Below are 22,360 nucleotides of genomic sequence, written 5' to 3'. Positions count from 1 at the left end.
GCCCCCACAGAGTTTCCAAGGACTGCCTGGTGGATTTGAACTGCCGACCCTTTGGTTAGCAGCCATAGCACTTAACCATTTCGCCACCAGGGGAGGCATGATTAATTCTAACCACTCTTGTTTGGATTTCTGAGCAAAGGCAAGTCTGACTAATCAGCCAATCCTCCAGTAATTACAAGGTCTCACCAGCGTAGACCCCCAAAATACTTAAGAATTTGTTTATTTTGGAACATTGATTAAGTCAGCTAACTCTACCATTGCTTTTATCCTTGGCCACCTCCCAAAATATAAAACTTATCTATACACCCCATAATATTTCCATGGCTCATGATTTCTGTTCCTTGGCCCAAACTCCCAGTGATTCTTTCCTCTCCCAGTGTGCTATCAGGAACCCATGTTCCTGTCAACAGATACCTCTACTTCCTCAACCCTCTCGCAGAATGATCCATTCACCTCCCTCCCTTAACGGCCAGGGGTCCTTAACCCAGGGTCTGTGTTGTCCATGGGTAGATTTCAGGGAGCCTGCATACTTGGATAGGGATATAAATTACATCTTTATTCTCTCTGACCCCTAACTTAAATTGAGCAGTTCCTTCAATTATGAACCCAGGCCAAAAAAAATCTACAGTAGTACCTGTGGTTCTGTCAACAGAAATTTTAGGCTTTTTAATAGCACATTCCAGTTTATTGCAGATATCTCAAGATAGCTATGTTCTTCCATACTTGAAAATTGTGTAATTGGACCTGCTGCAAGGCTATTCAAGCTCTTATTATAATACGCACATAAATTATTATAAAATGAGTTTTTTAATATTTTTAAAAAGTATTTCAGTATACATAATTGGTTGCCTTTGTAATTCTATGTATTTTATGCTACACGTGCAGAATTATTCCGAGAAGGACCCACAGGCTTCCTTCCTGCTTCCGTGGCACAAAAAAGGCTAAGAAGCTATGCAGCGTAACTGTGTCTCCCAGAAGTATAATGCTCCCCCCCCCCGCCCCCGCAGCCCTGTAGCCCTTTTGAGTGAGGCTGCTTGTTTTCTAAAGCCAGACATTCTACAAGGGTGGCGAGCACAGGGAGGCAAGCAGCCTTTTCCTGGTTCCTTGCTGTTGCCTTCAAATGTTCCTCCTACAAGCCAGCTCCCAGGTTAACCTGGTATCTGTCTATAAGGATTGTCACTTTACCATGCTGGCATCAGCAGGCCCTATCCTCATCAACTCCAGTATAAACCTTCATCTCCCTGTTCCACTTTAGATGCACAGCCATGCTCAGGCCCTGAACTGTATCGCTTAGAACCGCAGCACCTCTGCAAACCGAATGCCTGTCATCGCCCCAGTCCCAATCCATTCATTCTGGTTTTCTCACTCTAACTCCTGTCACACCTATCCTTCACCCATGGTAACACTGATAGTCCTTCCCATTTTCTCCCAAAAGCATCCTTCAGGCTTTTACTTCATTCTCAATCCAGCTAAACTTCATTTCTCATCAAGGTTAATCCTACCAAAGGCGCCTAAGTGAATTACTAAAAAAGCCTCCTAAACTGTTCTTCCATATCTCCTTACTTGTTCCTGGTAAATTCATGTTCTACACTGGCAAAATGATCTTCCTAAAAGACTAGTCCTCCTCTGATTTTAAAGGAAAGTTATTTAATATAGTAGAAAGACCAGCTTGAATTTGAACCCAGACTCCGGCCTTCGGAAAATTATTTAACCTCCCCCAACGAATTCCCTCATCTGAAAAATGGGGATGAATCAATCCTGAAAAGTCAGAACCAAGACATCAAGCCTATGCCTAGTACATACTATGATACACACTAGACCCTAGACCGTCAATAATAGGTAGCCACCATTATTCCTTCGAGATAAAATTCAAGGTCTTAATATGATAGACAAGGGTCTTTATAACCCTGCCTTATTCCCCTACCTGAGTGCTCACCCACATCTCAACCCACACCTCCACTTCGGCTAAGCTGAGCTGTCATACTCTCTAAGTGTCTTCCTCCCCTGGCAACGATGCTGCCCTTAAACCCATCCTTCTTCACATAGCTCCCTGCTACTCTAAGTGTCAACTCCATGAATGCTTCCAGGAACCCCCTCCCTAATCCCAGAGGAGATCAGACCACTCTATTCTACTCTCACAGTGCCCTGGGCTCTCTCACATCACATTCCACTAGTCTACTCACTGCCTATCTCTGTACTAGGCGGGGCTCTCAAGGCAAGGCTTCATCCTTTACATCTGTATTCTGGCACACAGTAGTATTCAATAAATGTTTGTTAACCTAAAATACAACATACATGGCTGAATCAAATCAAAGATTAAAAAAACATAGATTTTCTTCAGTTGGCTTTTGTGTGAAAAGATATTTTTCCCTATCTCCAAAAGCTGATTCTTACCACTATGAATATTTGAATAACTGCTAAGTCATTTAATTTCAAGGACTCAGTAGTGACCTATAATACTATCAAGAGATACTAACAGACTCTGTCAATATGAATATATATTTAGTCAATGTTCCTCATTCTTAAAAAAAATTAGATCAATACCAAAACAGTATTGCTAACGAAATAACATTGACCATTCAACTTAATCTCTAAATGATCTAACTGAAGACAATTATGTTTAAACTCCCTATCAATAAACAGATGAACTGGCACTGCAAATTTCCGACAGCTGCAGCAATAAATAAGTACTATGCTTTATTCACCGGCTTCCCGTAGTCTGTTCCCTTCTGCTTTTGTCCGGTTGGTTCTTTCACTTCCCGCAAGATCTACCAAGGACAATTGGCTTATAGTGATTTGTTCTTTTTCCTGAAAGAAGATCATAAAGCCAGTAACGTGGGTTATAACTTGTTTACAGTGTTTAAATAGATCCAGAGGAACAAATTATTAAATCACATGAATACAACATTTGTATAATACAAAATGCAGAGAGGCAAAGGATGAATGTTTTGAGGAGAGTTTGCTAAAAGTATAAATAAAACGCATGACATTAATGATCACATGTGTATTGCCTGGTCTTCTACATTGGACTGTAAGCTCCATGAGAGCAGGGACTGTATCTGCCTTCCTTACCACTTTATTTCCAGCTCCCTGCACAGTGCCTAGCACTTACCAGGAACTCAATAAATATTTGCTGAATAAACAGTCTAGAACAGCGATATCCTAAATTTTTCTATAACCAGTTTAATAATTTTATAACAATTTAATGATTTCGTAATACTCTTTATGATTTTTATAATGAATGAAAGTCAAGACGTTCATAAATGTTTTAATATTCGATGTGATTCAAACGAAATCAAGTGTATATGGAGGCTTGCGTTATAACCATGTTCTACCTACCATTTAAAAATACTGGCACTCAATTAACAACTGTGAATGCATTACCTCTTTTAAGGCTCACAACCTAGGGGGTAAGGTTCTGTTACAGGTAGGTCAGAACGTGAGTAAACGCACAGGAACCGGGACTTCTGGCAGTCCTCACTCCAGAAGCAGCATTGAAACTGGCACGCTGTACCCTCTCCTCTCGCCCTCTGTAAACCTGCACAACTACAGCTCCATGATGTAACTTGAATGGAATTACACTTCAATAGCTTGAAGTTATTAAGTGACTTATATTTGGCCTCCAATGCTATTACTAATTGGTGTAAGCCTTGTAGCATGACAAGGCCCAGCAGCAAGTAGTGATCAACAGATGGGCCCTCCCTCCTCCCCGCCACGGCCTATCAGCCAAAAAGACGAACAGTTTAGAACCCAGGCCACCTCTGGAACTCTATACCCTAGCAAGTTAATTGGTGACCTTTTAAAACCATTAACTGAGTTTCCTCTATAAAATGAGTCTACGGAGATAAAATAATGAATTACACATCCTTCTCCTTTTATCTCCTTTATTAAAGAGATTTATAAAGCTTCGTAAGCCTTTCTCACAGCAGAATGCCAGGTTCTGAGGTCTACTACCCTACTTCCTAAAACTACACTATTTCATAGTACAAACATACCAACAAAAAAAGTTACCACCTACACATACATTAATTCTAGAGCAATCTTTCCTGCAATGAAACCTCCCTGATTTAACTACAAAAATTAAGGATTCAGTTAGAACTAGAAAGACGTCACACACAACTGTACCTGTAGGACATTATCTCCGTCTGCGTCCAAGGGAGCCTGAACTAATCTAATGTTGAACACACTATGGGAACGGCTGGACTCACGATTCAAATGGGTGTTAGCAATACGCCTCTTCTTCTGGCCTGTGACAGAGAAACCACTGATCAACCCTGAGCTGAGGCATTTCACCATACATGCTTTCCATTCCTCAGAAAGGGCTGCTGTCGAATTGTAGTAGCATCTCAGAATTACATTTGTTATTTTAGATTTTTTGTAATTCTGTTTCTAACCTCTCCAGAACACTTCAAAAGCCTCCTCAGTAGATTTCACTTCAACTTCTGTACATCCTGCAACATACATGTTGTGGTTCTTATCTTCACGAAGCAATTTAGATTGTGGAGGTCTAAGAGAAAAAAAAAGTTAGCGTCCTAAATTATGAGATTCTAGTATCTTCACTTAACACAAGGACTAAAAGGACTAAAAAGAATGATCCATTCTTAAAATGAGACTAAGGTTAAGACAGACCCCAGAGAAGTGTTAAACTTTAATAAAATAAGAATACAGTCAAGATTAGTTACATAACAGGGTAACAGGAACCAATTTTATTTTAAAAGTTTGTTCTAACTCACAAAGCACATTAAACAACACTCACTAAACAACTAGAGACCAAAGCAGCATTACAGGAACACCACATGCACGGGTTACGAAGCAAAATCTAGCTTGTTTCCTAATTTTAAAAGATCAGCAGATAGAGCTGATTCTGACCTCCTCAGCAAAAGTAAAATAATGATAATAATAATTCGAAAGAATTTGGCATATACCAGGAATGGCAGTCCTTTTAAAGTGGCCTGTCAAGTTTTAGTCTGTGTGGTAGGATGAGGGTGGGAAAGGGTGCTGCTTGTTTGGCCTCAGATCTTGCAAATAGTGGAGGTAGGACATTTTCCAGCTGCCATCATAGATGCAGGCAAGATTTTTCAGGAAGCAAGGAGGGGCTTAGAGGAGGTAGCAGCCAGCCCACTGCCAATGACAGACAATCGACATGCAAACACGCTACAGATGCCAACTACTAGTATAACTGCACCCTTCTCCCTAAGAGCCAGCCCCATCACATACATAAAATCTGTGTTCCTCATGGGAATGCTGCCACTGTTCCACCTACCAAAGGAATAAGGTATAAGTTACTGTTTCTACAGTGGCCGCCTCACAGCAACACGTTCAGTGCAGCCCATGTGACAAGGAACTGCACCCTTGTAAGTTCATGCAGGGGGTTACCAGAAAGGTTACAAGGTGCCTAAGACACATTTGTCAGCCTTCCTTTTGTACAACTAAATGAAAACCATGAACGTCTCCTTTAAAATTAATCTCATTGAGTACAAACTAAACAAAAACTTGGCTCATGCACAGAAATAAAACCGGTTGGTAGCGATGAATGATATCAAATATTTAGAAAAATAAGTAAACACACACAAAGCCAGAGTCAACACAACTGATACTTTGAAAGTAATTGGTTGGATACAAAACCATTGTTTCATGAGTTCTGTGTCATGAATTTCTCTATAACCTTACCCAAGAATCTCTTTCTTAAATACCAGCATTCCAAGGGTACATAAAGATAGGTCGCTTCAGGATAAGTCCCTTTTGTTAAAGTTCTCATTTGCGGAAGGATTAAAGAGAGCAAAAGCACAAAAGGGAACAAAGTCATCCTTCATATAAACTTGTAATCTAAATACTATTAAATCTGGTTTACTTAGCAGTTTTGTAATCATTTCCCTAATTAATGCAAATGAAAATTCAGGGACTCAAGATAACTACACCAAAATGTGACTTAGTAAGAACCACAGAAATACTTTTATCAAGTGTGGCCTCAACCAGTCTTTAAATTGCTGAATGTAAATAGAAGTGAATATACCAACATCAGTTCTCAGTCTAACGGTTTTGTAAGTCCAGCTATTTCCCCAATAATGTTTCATTAGGCGTATACACAAAGTCAAATATAAGATACAGGTCAGCACATTATTTATGTGCTAATAGACCCTAGTGAAGACGGTATTTAAGATAACCTAAAACTCTGTCTTTAGAACACAGCCAGCAGCTAGGGAACAAGCTACTAGTACTAGACATAAGGTTCCTGAGTCAGCAGTGGCCCAAATGCAGATTTATAATTCCTGATGTCAGATATAGCTGGTCTTCAGTCCCAGCAGGGTGAGACCCTAAGAAATCTAGGGAGCAGTAATTTAACTCTGCCTCTCACAGGGGATCTGTGTTAGTTGTACAGACAACAGTTTTAGGCTCTATTATGTACAGATCACTGAGACGCAAGATGGTTACAGAGGCTACAAACTTCCAAAAGCTAGTGTCACGTTTTTCAAAGGTAGCCCTTTCATAGCTCATTCGTAGGGATGCTTTCTAATTCATTAAGATCCTTCTCAAAACATAGCCCAGGGCCACAGATTTTCAAGTTATTCCTAAGATGGATATTCGGATCACTTTTTTCCTTCAATGCCTTGTCCCACTGGTTCCCTAATACAGCTGCATGTATTTAGTTAAAAAGACACACTGAGCACCAACAACTACGTGATACACAAATATCATTTCATTCTGACAACAACCCTCAAAAGTAAACATCACCCCCTTTACAGATGAGGAAACAATGGCTCACTGAGATGAAATGACTTTCCGGAGGTTAATCAGCTAAGAAGGGGCTCTCTTCACTACTTACTTTGGCTTTATGGGATCAAATGGCACCTCTTCCAATAGATCATATATGTAATTATTATATATTTCAATATAAGAGACAAATACGCCATAAACACTGTCTTCATCAATTTCTTCTGCTTTGCAAAATTCTTGTACAGTTATCATATCTGCAAATTCTGGATCTATTTGTCGTCTGGAAAAAAAAAAGTCAAAAAAGTCTGATCTTTTACATTGTGAGTCAATATCAAAAGTAGATGATGACCCTATGGGGCATCTAAAAGATATAAACGATTTGCCATTACAAGCAGAAACGCACAAAGCAACTTTATTCACAGTCACCACCCCCAAGCAGCACGCTGTGTCCTCCCAGATACACAGCAGTCTTGGACACCCTGTCCCCACCCAGAGTGGCACCGTCTCTAACCAGTGATTGAATGGCAATGTGCTCCAAACCAAGAGAAAATACGAACAAATAAACTTAAGAACATTCTTCAGCTTTTACCGCACTAAAGTCAACTGTCAGACCAACATCTCTATTTATTGTTCACCATTTCCTATGCCCAAGGAAACTACCTGACAAAATCCTGTGCCCCTTAGGCCAATGTATATACAAATGTAAGTACTTACTTGCTAGATGGAGTCTTTGGGTTGGGCATGGCTTCCCTTTTCTGACGTTCTAATAAGGCATCAACCTCACACTGTATATCCATGCTATTCCTATCATTAGATTTAAAAACCTGAAGTGGGGCAAAAAGCAGACCAAGTTTCTTAGACTTTGACTTTAATAAGAAGCATATTTAACATTTAGTTTACAAAATGGATCCAGCGCTTTAGTTCTTTCTTAATACCATTGTATCCATAGGATTCTTAGTGCCTGTGCTGGTAAGTGAAATGGTCACAACACAAAATAATTACTTACATATCGTTTAGCTTGAAACAACCCTATACTGTTAAAGATCATGTCCAAACAACGAGGAAGCAGCCCTCCTTCCCCAGGTGAGCCAGTCATTGTGTGAGTTTTTCCACTTCCGGTAACACCGTATGTAAAAAGAAGACCTGCAATGTAGCCAGTCACAGTCAGTCAAATCTTAAAAGTTCTCCCCATATAGTTATTTCTTCATTGTATTAAAGACACTAAAAATTAACCAGCTCAAAAAAACAGGATTAATACCACCTTAACAGTTCTGAATTTAATGGCAAACATAAATCAGTCAAAAAGTTTTATCGGAAAGGGGGAAAAAATCCAACAAAAACTCCAAGAATCATACCATTTTTGCCATGAAGGAGGTCATCCACCAAGGGGTTAGCAACAACATCAAAGAGCTCCTTCTGGGTTGTGTGAGTACCAAATACTTGCTTAAATGAATACTGAGTCTGTGGAAAAGGAAAAAATGAAACTTGCATATATGGGATTCTGCTATATGTAAGTGAGAAATAATATTGGTTCCAACTTATTAAGAAAGTTCTTTATAAACATGTAAGAGCTAAACACACAAGCAATATGAATGCCTTTAAACTTGGAGCCCTTTGTTTCTTAACAACTCTCTAAAAAGTCATGACATACCTAAATTTTACCACTTACAAATTGGTAAGTATTTTCAGTGGCAACTATAGGGAATGTAGAAAATCTTAAGTCCACAAATGCTTCATAAACCAAGGCTGATTTTGTTTTAATGAAGTGATAAAGAACATCAAATGGTATCACAATGAGTCATAGTCCTAGATTTGTGAAAATCTTCAAGCATTATTTCACACACTATTTTACTTATTTTTCTTTATAAAGGCATCATTTAAAGTAGCATAGCAGGATAAAACCAAGTGTTTTGATGTACTGCATTTTAAAACCAGAAATAAGATGTTAATAATCTTACCTCTAAATTCTTATACAAAATAAATTCTGACTTTTAAGAAAGCAAGGCTACTTCAATTGTCAAATATTTTTCAAAATAAATTATAAAGTATAATTATACTGAAACTGCCTCTGAGGCTTCTCCCTGCTCCGCTGCAGTTACTCCACCTCGCAGCCCGTCAAACCTTGGTTTCTAACTGCAGTTTGGCCGGATCGCACGGCAGCCCTAACTGCCGTTTGAATTTGGCACCGGAATCCCACGTGTGGGCAAACCAGGATCTTGGCACATGCACAGGACCTGAAGAGCAGTGGCCCTGAACTTGACCCCGGACTTCAACATTGTTGAAGAGGAAAATGTTCTCCAGCACACTGCTGCACCCAAGCCCATTTGTAAAGCTAAAAATTCCCTTGCTTTACAAATGACCCAGCACCAGGATCTCCAAATATGGACATGGGAGGGATTGGGGTGTTGAATTTTGGGCGCAAATCCTGCCTCTTGGGGACTGGCAAGCATAAAAGCTCTAAGGTCCCCTGGGGCAGGGAGCGTGTGGTCTTTCAGCTGCTAGGCCCCAAGTTGCTCCTTGTTTTCGTAAACAATAAATTTCCACTTTGTTTCCCTTGTAACTGGTGGTGTGGCGCCCATCTTATTTCAATTTGCTAATAGGACAGGACAAGAACCCTCATTGGGTTAAAATACTACCAAAAACATTACCAAACTCCCATTTGGAAAATTAGATTGGGATTTTTTTTTTTTTTTTTTTTTTGTACTTTAGAAGAAGGTTTACAGAGCAAACTAAAAAACAAACTAGCTTCTCATTAAACAATACACATATTGTTTTGTGACACTGGTTGCCAACCCCACATGTTAACACTCCCCACTTCTCAACCTTGGTTTCCTATTAACAGCTTTCCTGTCCCCTTTTGCCTTCTTGTCCTTGCCCCTGGGCTGGTGTACCCCATCTTGTTTTGTTTTATGGGCCTGTCTTATCTTTGGCTGAAGGGTGAACCCTAGGAGTGACTTCATTACTGAGCTAAACGGGTGTCCAGGAGCCATACTCTTGGGGTTTCTCCAGTCTGTCAGAGCAGTAATTCTGGTCTTTTTTTTTTTTTTTTCTGAGCTAGAATTTTGTTCCACATTTTTCTCTAGCTCTGTCCAGGACCCTCTATTGTGATCCCCATCAGAGCAGTCGGTGGGTGGTAGCCAGGGCACCATCCAGTTGTGCTTGTGCTGGACTCAGTCTGGTGGAGGCTGTGGTAGTTGTGGTCCATTAGCATTTCTTTTAGTTAAATTAAAATGTCTTAATTGCCAAGGGAATGGGAGCCCTTTTATTTCTATTTTTGTTTTAATAGATTGTACATTGCAGTTATTTCTGCAGGTTTCTTGAATTTCCTGCAGTTTTTGTTTCATGAATTTCAATGCTAAGTTCTTTGGTGCGTGAGTATATAAAATTTAATATGGTTTATAGCTTTGTCAAATGTTCACCTTTATCCTGTTTAACATCCTTTACCTTAAAATCAAGCTGCTCTGATATTAATATCATGAACCTTTGTTTTAAAAATTGGCAGTTTTATCCCTCAAAAGGAGACATGTATAGACTAGTGCTTAAATATATAATAGTAATAACCAACACTTAGTTGGCACTTACTATGTCCCAGGCCCCTTCCTAAGCACGGCATTGAATCATTTAATTCTTACAACCTCTGATGTAAATACTACTAATTATTATCCTTATTTTATAAGGATAATAGAAGAAACAGGTTAAATAACTTGTCCAAGATAATATATCTACATCAGCTAGGCAAACTCCCACCTTTGTGAAAGTTTTTATTCTGATTCCATAAGGCAGCTTTACCGTTCACAAAAAAGAACAAAAAATCTTGGGATTAAAAGGATACACACAGAATGGTGCTGAGAGGTTGAATGGCTGACCTCCAAGTCCTCATGAACAAGCCCCCCCTTAACAGGTGAAGATAACTGAGGCCCCCTCAGAGGAGGAACCTGCCTGAGCCACAAGGTAAATGGTATTAATGCCATTTCCAGTCCAATGTATTTCATTATTATATAATCTTATATTTCCATTATACAATACTGCATTATTCCGTCAGTAGTAAGAATTCTTAATCTCCACCAAACCTATTCTAAATACTTGAAATTAATTCTAACAAGTAAAATTCAGTAAGTCAGTTTTCAACTATTTCACATCCTCAAAGCCCTGCTCCTCCGTGAATTCTTCCTGGACTATAATTTATTTATTTTCAATATATTTGTCCTATTTATTGAGCATCTGACAACCAGGACAGATAAGGTACATATCTTCTTGAAGATTACATTGTAATGGGAAAGAGAGACAAAATTACATTATAATGGGAGAGACAGTAAATGAGTAACTATAGATTGTGGTAAATGTGGAAATACTCAGGGTACAGACCAAGGGAGAAGAGAGGGCAGGGTGCTACTTCTCATAGGACAGACAGGACAGGCCTCTCTGAGGTAACAAGCTGAAACCTAAAGATGAGGAGCTATCCGTGCTAAGATCCAAGGGGAAGAGCAGGCCAGACAGAGCATTAAGTGCCAACACGACCCTGAGGCAGGATTCTGCCTTATCCAAGGAACTCAAAAGATTGGATGAGTCAGAGTGTGGACAGACAGGTGGATTATGCCTGCCTTTTTGCCCAGTTTAAAGACTTTATTGCTTGAAAGTTTTTAAATAGGAAAAAGATGAGATCTGACTTACATTTTTAAAAGATCACCCTGGCTGCTCCACGAAAATAGATTAAAGAAAGTGGATGGAAATGCTTCACAGTGGAAGCAGGCAGTCCAGGTAGGCGTCAGGTCTTGTCAGTGCTGCTCAAAGCAAAGTCAGCAAACCAGTGGCTGCCAACTGTTTTTTGTTACCAATGTTCGAAAAGATAATTACAGAAATCTAAGATTAAATGTGTGGAAACTTTTGTAGCCATTTGACATTGCTGCAACATCCGTGCTTTCCATCTCCCGGACAGATTATAAACAGGTTCAGTGTTGTCTAACTAGCATAGTTAGTTGTGGCAAACATTTATAAAAGCATCTGTCTGTAATCATAAAGAGGCTGTTCTTCCACCACAGATAGTTTGAGAAGCACTGGTCTCAGTGATGAATAGTGGAGCTCAGACTAAGATGGTGGCAGTGGAGATAGAAAGGACAGTTTCAAGATACATGGGAGTAGAACCGATAGGATCTGCTGATGAACTGGATATGAGCAGCAAGAGAAAGGCTGGAGCAAGGTTTCTGGCTTGAACAACTGGACAGATGTAAGAAGAGAAGACACAGGAAGAAGTGACTTAGAGGAAGAAATATCAAGAATTCCTTTTTGGAAACAGAAAATAACAAATGTTGGAGAGGCCGAAGGGAGATTGGAACCCCATATGCACTGCTGGTGGGAATGCAAAATGGTACAACCATTTTGGAAAATGACATGGCACTTCCTTCAAAAGCTGGAAAGAGAAATATCATATGATCCAGCAATCCCATTCCTAGAAACATAACCTAGAGAAATAAGAGCCATCATATGAATAAACATATGCACACCCATGTTCACTGCAGCACTGTTCACAATAGCAAAAAGATGGAATCAACGTAGGTGCCCATCAACAGATCAATGAATGGATAAACAAACTACGGTACATAGACACGATGGAATACTACATACACAATGATAAAAACCGATTCTGAGAAGCATCTCACAACATGGATTAATCTGGAGGGCATTACGCAGAGTGAAATAAATCAATCACAAAAGAACAAATATTGTATGACACCACTACTATAAAAACTCATGAAAAGATTTACACAGAAAAAGAAATAATCTTTGATGGTGACAAGGGAGGGAAGGGATAGGGATGGAAAAAAGCTAAATAGACAATAGATAAGTGATAGTTTAGGTGAAGGGTAAGACAGTACAGAGTACTGGGGAAGCCAGCACAACTTGACGAAGGCAAGGTTATGGAAGCTCCATGGACACATCCAAACTTCCTGAAGGACCAATTACTAGGCTGAAGGCTGTGGGGACCATGGGTCTCAGGGAACATCTAGCTCAATTGGCATAACAGAGTTTATAAAGAAAATGTTCTACATCCTACTTGGTGAGTAGCATTTGGGGTCTTAAAAGCTTGTGAGCAGCCATCTAAGATACTCCACTGGTCTCACCCCATCTGGAGCAAGGGAGAATGAAGAAAGCCAAAGACACAAGGGAAAGATTAATCCAAATGACTAATGGACCACAAGTACTACAGCCTCTACCAGACTGAATCCAGCACAACTAGATGGTGCCCGGCTAGCACCACAGACTGCTCTGACAGGATCCACAATAGACGGTCCAAGACAAAGCTGGAAAAAAAATGCAGAATAAAATTCCAACTCACAAAAAAAAAAAAGACCAGAGTTATTGGTCTGACAGAGACTCGAGAAACCCGAAGAGTATAGCCCCTGGACACACTTTATAGCTTAGTAATGAAGTCACTCCTGAGGTTCACCCTTCAGCCAAGGATTAGATAGGCCCCTAAAATAAAACAAGACTAAATGGGCACACCAGCCCAGGGGCAAGGATGAGAAGGCAGGAGGAGACAGGAAAGCTGGTTATGGTAAACCCAAGGTTGAGGAGAAGGGGAGTGTTGACATATCGTGGGGTTGGCAACCAATTTCGCAAAACAATATGTGTACTGATTGTTTAATGAGAAGCTAGCTTGTTCTGTAAACCTTCATCTAAAGTACAATTAAAAACAAAAACAAACAAAAAAAAGAACTCCTTTTTGGACTACGGCAAGCTACAGCTGCTAACCAAAAAAGGTCGGCAGTTCAAATCCATGAGCCACTCCTTACAAACCCTATGGAGCAGTTCTACTCTCTCCTGTAGGGTTCCTATGAGTCAGAATCGACTCCACGGCAACAGGTTTGTTTTTTTTGGTTATGTGACATCCAAGCAGTGATGACAAGTAAGTGGCTGGATATTGGAGATTAGAGCTAGAGAAAAGACTAAGACTAGAGATAAAAAATGTCATAGTTATTACCATATAATTGACCTTTAAAGCCATGGGGAAGTGTAGCTAGAGAAGAGAGCCCAGGATGAGTCCAAGTAGGTATTTAGAGGTTGGAAAAGGAAGAGGAAAAGGAAAAGGAAGCAGCAAAGGATGGCCAGTGAGAGAAGAGAACGTGGAGAGTTGGAAGTGGAGGCAGGAGACTGCTCCTGGAGGGAGGGTGCTGCTGAGAAACAGACCATAATGAGGACAAAGTGTACATCATATTTAGCAGCAAAGAGGCCTTCTGAAGAGCAATTTCACAGTGTGTGGGCAAAGGGGTAAAAGGAAGTTAGAAAATAGAGACAATAGCCCAAATCTCTACTTTCTGCATTCCCATACTTCACCCCTCTTCAGCACACCCACCTTTCTGCCTTATTTACATGACGGTTACTGGTTGACCATCTGTCCCCACGACTAAGCTGTAAGCTCCATAAAGACACTATGCCTTACTCCTTTTTAAAAATCTCCCTCTACCCTCCAGCCACTAGCTTAGTACAACATATCTGTTGAGCTGAATTGAGCTCACTTTGCTCAATTTTGCTAAAAATACTTAAGAGGTTGATACAAATATATAATGCCTATTAATAAATGTTATTTTAATCATGAAATTACATATATATAAGTGGCCTAGCACAATCATAAATCATTCCATAGTCAACTATTCCTGGTAGACATTCTAAAAAGCAATAAACCCCCAGTACAAGAAATTATCCTGTAAAAGCAATCCACTAACTCCAGTATACCAAAGATGTGTCTGTACATCCCATAAACCAAAAACACTTTAGATCTGGTGAATGTAGTGAATGAATTTTGTTCAGTTAAAAAATGGAAAAGTCATTCAGGAAGCAACATTTCAAGTAAAGACAACTTGGTTCCAATAGGAATTACCTCCTTATAGTCTCCATTTCGGTTTAGTCTATAACCCTCAGGAGTGTGAAGCTGAACGGTTGTGTTATTGATCACTTCTATGCAACACTCTTGATCAGGAAAGCTCAGTGGGCGCACCCTACAGTATACCTGAAAAGACAGGAAGGTACTTAAAGAATGAAGGCTGACTTCTGCCTTCTGATTTTTCATTTAAGCTGCCCATCCATTCACTCGACATTTGTTCTCCCAATTAAGACAGCTATGAAAACTCAAATCCACTACTCAAGATTGTCAAATGCAAACAGATACATTAGATATGACAGATTTAAAATGCACATAAAATTTGATAACAAAAGCATCAAATTACACAGCTTCTCTTCAGTATTATATTGTGTACAAATAATAAAGTTATTACTAATAACATAAGAGTCACTCTAAAAACCAACAAGCTATCACACAATGAGAATTATTTTAAAAGCTGTTAGAATTCTTCAGAACTGGATGCCAGCTAAAACTTGCCAGCGTAACCTAACACTTAATGCACCAATAAGTAAGTGCAAGATTTGAAATCTGTGGTCGCCTTGATCAGTGATCGGGCTGAGGAAGACTTACTCAGCTGCGTGTAAAGCATTGGTTCTCTCAGTTCCAATCCAGAGACAACCTCCAATGCCAGTGAGGGGTAGATTTAAAATACCTCAGACAGACTCCTCAGCAAACCAGCCCTCTTTTATTTGCCATTTGCTTTTAAAAGCAAGTTCCCAAGCCTGAAACTAGTGAAGTACTTGCTATTATGAGCAGGCAATACACTGAATTAAGCTATTCTAAGTCTTTATGAAATTTGGTCCAAGAAGCATGGAGTCTGGGCTTTCCTTATGAAGCCTTCCATCAGTTATTGTACGTAACACTAAAGATGGGAGACGTTCACCCAGGCAGAAAGATCCCCCCTATGGCAGGGCGCATGAACCAGGTTGAACAATATTTGTAATTATCTAATTCCTCAAATTATAATTATAGGAGGCATGCAATTGACAACTGAAGATTCCGTTTTATTGGACTAATGAATCTTACACAGAAACAAAATTTCACAGCTAGAACCCGCCTTACGCAATTTAACAATCTTTAAGCTAGCTAAATGTTTTTTGACTCCACTTCCATCTCTCTTCTCTCAGTCCTTCCCAAGTGTACCCCAGACAGAAAAGAACTGAAGAGAAAATACACACATAAATCCACAAAGCAACCTTACCCCAACTGGGTCTTTGAGATTCGTCTGGGATCCTTTCTTCACAAGAGGTTTCCTGGGTGTCTTAGTCCTCCTGATGGATCACAGATTAAAAAAAGTTTCAGTTCAACACTGACATACAAAAACCTCATCTTTAGTTTATACAAATACGACCTTCCTAGGGTTTATAAAATTATTCTGTAGCAGTTCCAAAACACTGTTCCCCCAAATACCATGAATAATAATAATAATAAATTCATGAGTAGGAGGGTGTTTGTGGCATGAGAAATCCAAAAATAATTAAAATTGGCTTAAAATACAGTTTTGGTACTTACTCTTTGATTAGTTCTATATTTCAAACAGCTTGCATACTTTGTTGAGCAACAGTTTTAGAGGTACTACAAATTTGAAAAATCTACGGTAATTGACCACACTTATGTGAGCATAAGGACACACTGCGCCAACAGCCATTGGCAAGGCAGAATGACAAGCAATTAACTTCAAAAAATTATAAAAATGCGGATAGAGAAATTCATTCTTTCATCAAGATTTATATCTCTACTTTCAAGGAACAACTGGTCATTGAATTCTCAAAACTATCACCCTTTATGACCAAACTGTGGTCCCAAACTGCAAATTTCTTGCTCTTAGAACTTGCATTAAAAAAAAAAGTGCCATAGGGACGATAGAAAAAAAGATTAATTGGATGTATTTCTCCATTTCTCTAGCATGCCAATTTTCCCCACGTTTATCTATCAGCTAGATGAAAATTTAACACCGAAATTAACTAAAATTTATGGACTTGGATTGTAGATTATTAAAAGATTTTTCTCAACATTTTCCCAGATGAAATGGAAGCAAACTAGAGTTATTATGAGCAAAATATTGTGGTAGGCTTATTTAAACTAAACATTTGATTTTGCTTTTTAAGATCTTGGCTTTGGTCTCTAAATAAAACAAGTTGCCTTCTGCAAACAGCTGGCTAAATGATGATTATAAACTCAACCCTCTTCCTTGCCCAAGTACTTCTTTAGGCAGTATCGTCAAGGAATTAAGTTTTCTAAAAATATTCTGTCACCTACTCAGTGAAGAATGTGGGCGTGGGTGTTTGTGTATGGGGGCGGGGGTTGTCTGCCGCCAAAAAGAGAGCAAAAGCAACTGGCCTCAGTCTAAGGTGCGGGTCCCGGCCTCACGGCCACGGTGCTAGGCTGCGAACAGCACGCAGTGCCCACGAAGGCCAGGGCTCTCTAGGGGCTGAGACCACCCAACCGGCCCCCGACTCCCGGAACACAACGCTCAGCTCGACGGTCGCCGGCAGACTCGCACTAACTGTGCACAAAGCGATCTGAAAGGGTGGGCACTAAGGAAGGAGAAATCCCCAAACCAAACCCGTTGCGGTCGAGTCGGTTCCGACTCATAGCGACCCTGTAGGACAGAGCAGAACCGCCTCAAAGGGTTTCCAAGGAGCACCCGGTGGATTCGAACTGCCGACCTCTTGGTTAGCAGCTGAGCTCTTAACCACTGCGCCACCCGGGCTCCATAGAAGGAGAAAAGGAACCTGAAAAAGGGTTGAGGGAGGCGGTTGCGAAGCCAGGTGGATGGCAAGTGGCTAAGGGGAACCGGAGTCACAGCCCAGAAGCCCCTGACTTCGGGCCGACCTTTCCGGGCCGCTGGAGGCCAGGGCGGGGCAGTGGGCGCCCGGCTCGGTTAAGGTGGGAGCCGGGGGGCGCCGAGGACCCGGCTCCGCGCCTGGCCCACACCCTGAGCGGCCCCACGTGGAGGCTCCCACTTTGGGGGTCGCGGACCCCGCCGCGGCGAGTGGGGACGCCGGCCCCTCACGCCCTCCCGGCCCCGGGCGCCCGCCCAGACCGCCCGCCCTCCCTGCTCCCCGGCCCCTACTCACGCCGGCTTCATGGCAGCAGGCTCCGTCCGGCCCCAACGCGCGCGCGGGTCGCCGGGCTCGATCGGGCGGGCTGGCGAAGACGGCGGGACGCGGGCCGAGCCGCGGGAATGAAGGGCCGGGTCAGTCGCGTCGCTCCGTCAGGCCCGTAAAGCCCAGGTAGGCTCGCGCCCGGCGCATTTCAAACGGGCCAATCAGCGCCCGGCCTCTGGTAAGGGGCGGGGCCTCCGAAGACCAGCAGCTCTGCCGGAAGTGGCGCTCGTTGCCTAGGCGACCGACGCTGAAGGGTGGAGAGGCGTCAGGGTTTCAGGGCTGGAGGGCTGGAGGAGAAACCTTAGATGTTAGGAAATCCAGCCGCTTCCATTTCCCGATGAGGAACCGAACAATTACTTTTCTACAGGAGAAGTCCAATGACAGGCCAATTCCGGGGTTGATTAGGAGATCAGCACCGCCGTTCCGGCCCAGGCGCGTCCTATTCTCGTGCTGTGCCCTCCTCAGTCTGAGGCCGCACTGCCTTCCAGGTCACCACAGCATCTTGGCTTCCTTTCTCTAATTCGCCCCCGGTTCTTCTTCTCTGGTTTCTCCAACTCTTTCCTATATATACATTATTTTATGAAATTCTGTATCGTATTTATGTGTATGCCCTGGGCATAAAGATGGGGGAAAAAATGGCTTCCTGCCCTTGAGCAACCTGCAGAGCCTGCTCTTTTCATAGATGAACTGACCCCATTTTCAACCTTTGTCCCTAAACTGCTGACTATCAAATACGCGCCCACATGTGTGCTGTCTTGGAACTCTAGTCGCTTCTCTTCAACTTCCTACAAGAACACTGCGCTCGTAAGGATATTAGTCTACCAGCTCCTCTCCAGCCGACTGTGACTCATGGCACTCCATGTGTGTCAGAAGGACTGAGTTCCACAGGATTTTCAATGGCAGATTTTTCAGTACATCGCCAAGCTTTTCTTTCTAGGGGCCTCTGGTGAAATAGAACCTCATACCTTCTGGGTAGCAGCTGAGAGCGTTAACCGTTTGGGGACATCACTGGTAAAGAGAAAAACAAAACCCGTTGCCACGGAGTCGATTCAGACTCATAGCGACCCTATAGGACAGAGTAGAACTACCCCATTGGCTTTCCACGGAGAGGCTGGTGGATTCAACCTGCAGACCTTCTGGTTAGCAGCCAAGCTCTTAACCACTGCGCCACCAGCGCTCCTCTGATAAAGATAGACGTAATTTAATATCCTTGGCCCCTCTTGTTGGACATTGAGGTGGTTCTGCTCTTTGCTATTACAAACATCTCTACAGCGAATAAGCTTGTAAATACATGATTTTATACAAGTAAATCTGTAGTGGAAATTCTTAGAAGCAGAATTGCTGAGTCAAAGAGCATATGTTTGTGCAGTGTTTCAAAGATATTGCCAAATTGTCCTCCATAAGGGTTGTCCAAAATGTACACTCCCACCAGCCATGTATGAGACTGCCTGCTTTTCCACAATTGTCAGACAACAAAGTGTTATCAAACTTTTCAGTAGATGTTAATCCCTAATATGTGAAAAAAATCACATTGGGGTTTAAATTTTCAATTCTCTTATGAGTTTGGGTGTCTAGTCATATGTTTGAGAGCAATTATGTTTTCTTCTCTGTGAACTGTATTTCTGCCCTTTCCCCCATTGTTCCACTGGGTTGTTTTGTTGTCCCGTTTTTTGTTGTTGTTCTGATTTGTAAAAGTTCTTCTTTGATCAAGGAAATTTGTCCTCATCCAAAATATGAGTTCAAATATTTTTCTAAGTCATATTTTGGTTTTTATTTTAATTTGGTTATGTTTTGTGACAGCTTAGAAAAAATGTTAGGGTAGCCAAATTTATCGGTCTTTTATTTTATGGCTTGGTTTTTGTGTCAGACAAGGAAAAGCCTTTCCCACTCCAAGATTATTATTTTTTTAATCTTCCATATTTTTCCCCAGTACTTTCATTGCTTTGTTTTTTATGTTTAAGTCTTTGTCCATTAGGAATTTATTTGTTGTCAGATGAGAGGGTGGGATCTGTATCATTTAGGAATTGGGCTTGACTGCTGGTTGTTATTACCTGCCGTCAAGCTGGCCCCCATTTCATGGCAAACCCTACGCGCAACAGAACAAAACACTGCCCAGGAGGCCTGTGCCATCCCCACAATCACTTGCAGATAGAACCTTTGTGACCCACAGGGTTTTTATTGGCTGGTTTTCAGAAGTAGATTGCCAAGCCTTTCTTCCTGGTCTGTCTTAGTCTGGAAGCTGCACTGAAACCTGTTCAGCAGCATAGTAACGCACCAGTCCCCACTAACAGGTGGTGGTGGCTGCACGTGAAGTAAAACTGGCCAAGAATTCTACCCCTAAACGAGTGCCCTCTGGCTGCTAATGAGTCACCTCCTAGTGGCTCCTTAGCCTGGCTTCTACTCACCAATATCACCACCTCTTTGATGCTAAATCTAATTGCTCCCTACCCTTATCTTACCTGACCTCTGAACACCACTAAAAGAGTGCCCATTCCTTTCTTCCCACGCCCTTGTTTTTTTCTCCTAGCTCTCTACCTCTCTTTCCCAGCCTCATTTGTGATTTTTCCCCCCTCACTTAAATGTTGTAGCTCAGGGCTTTGACCTGGTCACTAGCCATGGCCTGTCCCCAGGCAATTTCAGCCACTCCCATGGCTTCACATACCATTCACATTTGCTCTTCTGAGCTCCAGACCCATATATCCAACTGCCTTCTAGATGTTCCACTTGCCTGGCCCACAGGCACCTCAGATCTATCACATCCTAGTATCTTCCCCCGAAGAGACTAGGCTTCAGTGGATGGCATCACCATTCACCTGTTCAAACCAGAGTCTAAGGTACCATCTTAGATGTATCTTTTGTCTCTCCTGCTTTAACATTCAATGAGCAAATCCTGCCAATTCAACCTGCTAAGTAGCCTCCAGACATCTCCACTTAGCTGCATCCCCTTGGCCACTACTATCTCTGGCACAGATGCCTACAACACTGTTTTAACAGGCCTCCCAGATGCCACCCTCCAATCCATTCTCAATTTTGCAGCCAGCAGACCTCTAAATCACAACTATAATCATGTCGCTCCCCTGCATGAAACCCTGCAGTGGCTGCCCATCGCTCCAGACTCTCCACAGTGTTCTGTAGTCCTTCCTCTCCGGGCCCACCTGGCCCCTGCACCCCTCCAGCTGTGTTAACTACAGTGCCCCAGACACACTGGGCTCACACAGCCTTTCCCCTGCTGCCATACTCTCCTCTCTGCCTTCCTCTGACAATGCCTCTTTATCCTCAGTTCTCAGCAGATCCTTTGCCAGACCACCCTGCTCTGGGTGCTGGACCCCTGTTGTACGCCTAGGACCTCTGCTGTATGCCCCAGCCCCCTGCCTCCCCAAGTCACTGCACTCATTGATTTACTTCAGAGGTCATATCCCGATGTGCAACTTCAAAAAACCAAACTCACTGCCATGGAATCAACTCCAGCTCATTGCGACCCTGTAGGACAGGGCAGAACTGCACCATAGGGTTTCCAAGGCTGTAAATCTTTACAGAACCAGACTGCCACATCTTTCTCCCATGGAGAGGCTGGTGGGTTTGAACTGCCGGCCTTTTGGTTAGCAGCCGAGTGCTTGACTACTGAGCCACCAGGGCTCCTCATAGCGACCCTATAGGACAGGGTAGAGCTGCCCCATAGGGTTTTCAAGGAGCAGCTGGTGTATTCGAACTGCCAACCTTTTGGTTAGTAGCCTGGCTCCTAACCATTGTACCACCAGGGCTTCAATTTGCAGTAAGTATTTACTTATTCCTGTTCTCTCTCCTCTGTAGGATTGTAAGCTCCACAGACCAGGCCTGTTTGTTGACCAGCTTATCCCTACGGCCTCACTATATGTCACTGTTACATCCCCAGTGCCTAGCAGTATAGTTGCTCCGTAAACGTATTGAAGGAATGAGTGAATTCATCCCTTCCCTTCAGAGCACAGCCCAGTCGAGGACCCGATTACATTGCACCGACCCCAGCTTGTCTTCAGGACCATTTGTTCTTCCTCCCTGGCTTCTACCCAGTGGCCATGACGAGCTGCCTTCTAGTCACTTCTGGCTGTGGCGCCCCATGTGCGGTGGAGCAGAACTGTGCTCCGCGGGGGTCGACGGCTGGTTTTCAGACGTAGATCACCAGGACTTCCTTCGGAGGTGCCCCTGGGTAGACTTGAACACCCAGCCCTTCAGTTAGCAGTTGAGCACATTGACGTTTTGTATCACCTAGGGACTCCCCCTCATTTCCACCCATGTTAAAACTCTTAATTTTCTTAACCCATGCCCCATTGCTGTCGAGTCTATTTGGTTTGGAATTTTCTTAAAAATCCTAATTTTATTATATCACTTCTCTGTTCAAAAATGGTCAAGGGCTCCTCACAAACAGGTAAAGAATTTATATTTTCCCCAAACGAGTTAGCGATCCAAGCCGGGGATGAGGGCAGAAGAGGTGTGGGGAAAATACTGGAAGGTTGTTTTTAGTCAGGTGTATTGAGGTATAATTTACAATAGAGGGAAATGTAACCTTTTTAGGTGTTCAATGTGTTTTGACAAATGTATACTGTCCTATAATCACCACCACAATTAAATGTATGTTTTCATCACCCCAAAAAGTTTCTGTGTT

General features: G+C 42.2%; 1 protein-coding gene across 4 annotated transcripts in view; it reads right to left on the bottom strand.

Moving 5' to 3' along the window:
- Positions 1-17,859, bottom strand: part of KIF23 (kinesin family member 23) — a 30,121-nt gene extending 12,262 nt beyond the window's left edge. For 3 of the 4 annotated variants that reach the window (XM_049906050.1, XM_049906049.1, XM_049906052.1), the window contains exons 1-11: positions 17,692-17,859; positions 15,813-15,882; positions 14,591-14,719; positions 8,070-8,175; positions 7,721-7,857; positions 7,429-7,538; positions 6,824-6,994; positions 5,218-5,259; positions 4,395-4,507; positions 4,126-4,247; positions 2,706-2,808 (exon numbers count right to left, since the gene is read on the bottom strand). In XM_049906050.1, coding sequence (XP_049762007.1) covers positions 2,706-2,808; positions 4,126-4,247; positions 4,395-4,507; positions 5,218-5,259; positions 6,824-6,994; positions 7,429-7,538; positions 7,721-7,857; positions 8,070-8,175; positions 14,591-14,719; positions 15,813-15,882; positions 17,692-17,702 — 1,114 coding nt within the window. In that variant the 5' untranslated portion in view covers positions 17,703-17,859. The remainder of the gene's footprint in view (positions 1-2,705; positions 2,809-4,125; positions 4,248-4,394; positions 4,508-5,217; positions 5,260-6,823; positions 6,995-7,428; positions 7,539-7,720; positions 7,858-8,069; positions 8,176-14,590; positions 14,720-15,812; positions 15,883-17,691) is intronic. The other variant, XM_049906051.1, reaches the window with a different exon arrangement.
- Positions 17,860-22,360: the final 4,501 nt, after the last annotated feature.

This window comes from Elephas maximus, chromosome 13, assembly GCF_024166365.1.
Source record: "Elephas maximus indicus isolate mEleMax1 chromosome 13, mEleMax1 primary haplotype, whole genome shotgun sequence".
NCBI lineage: Eukaryota > Metazoa > Chordata > Mammalia > Proboscidea > Elephantidae > Elephas > Elephas maximus.
This window is presented reverse-complemented; position numbering and strand designations above follow the sequence as displayed.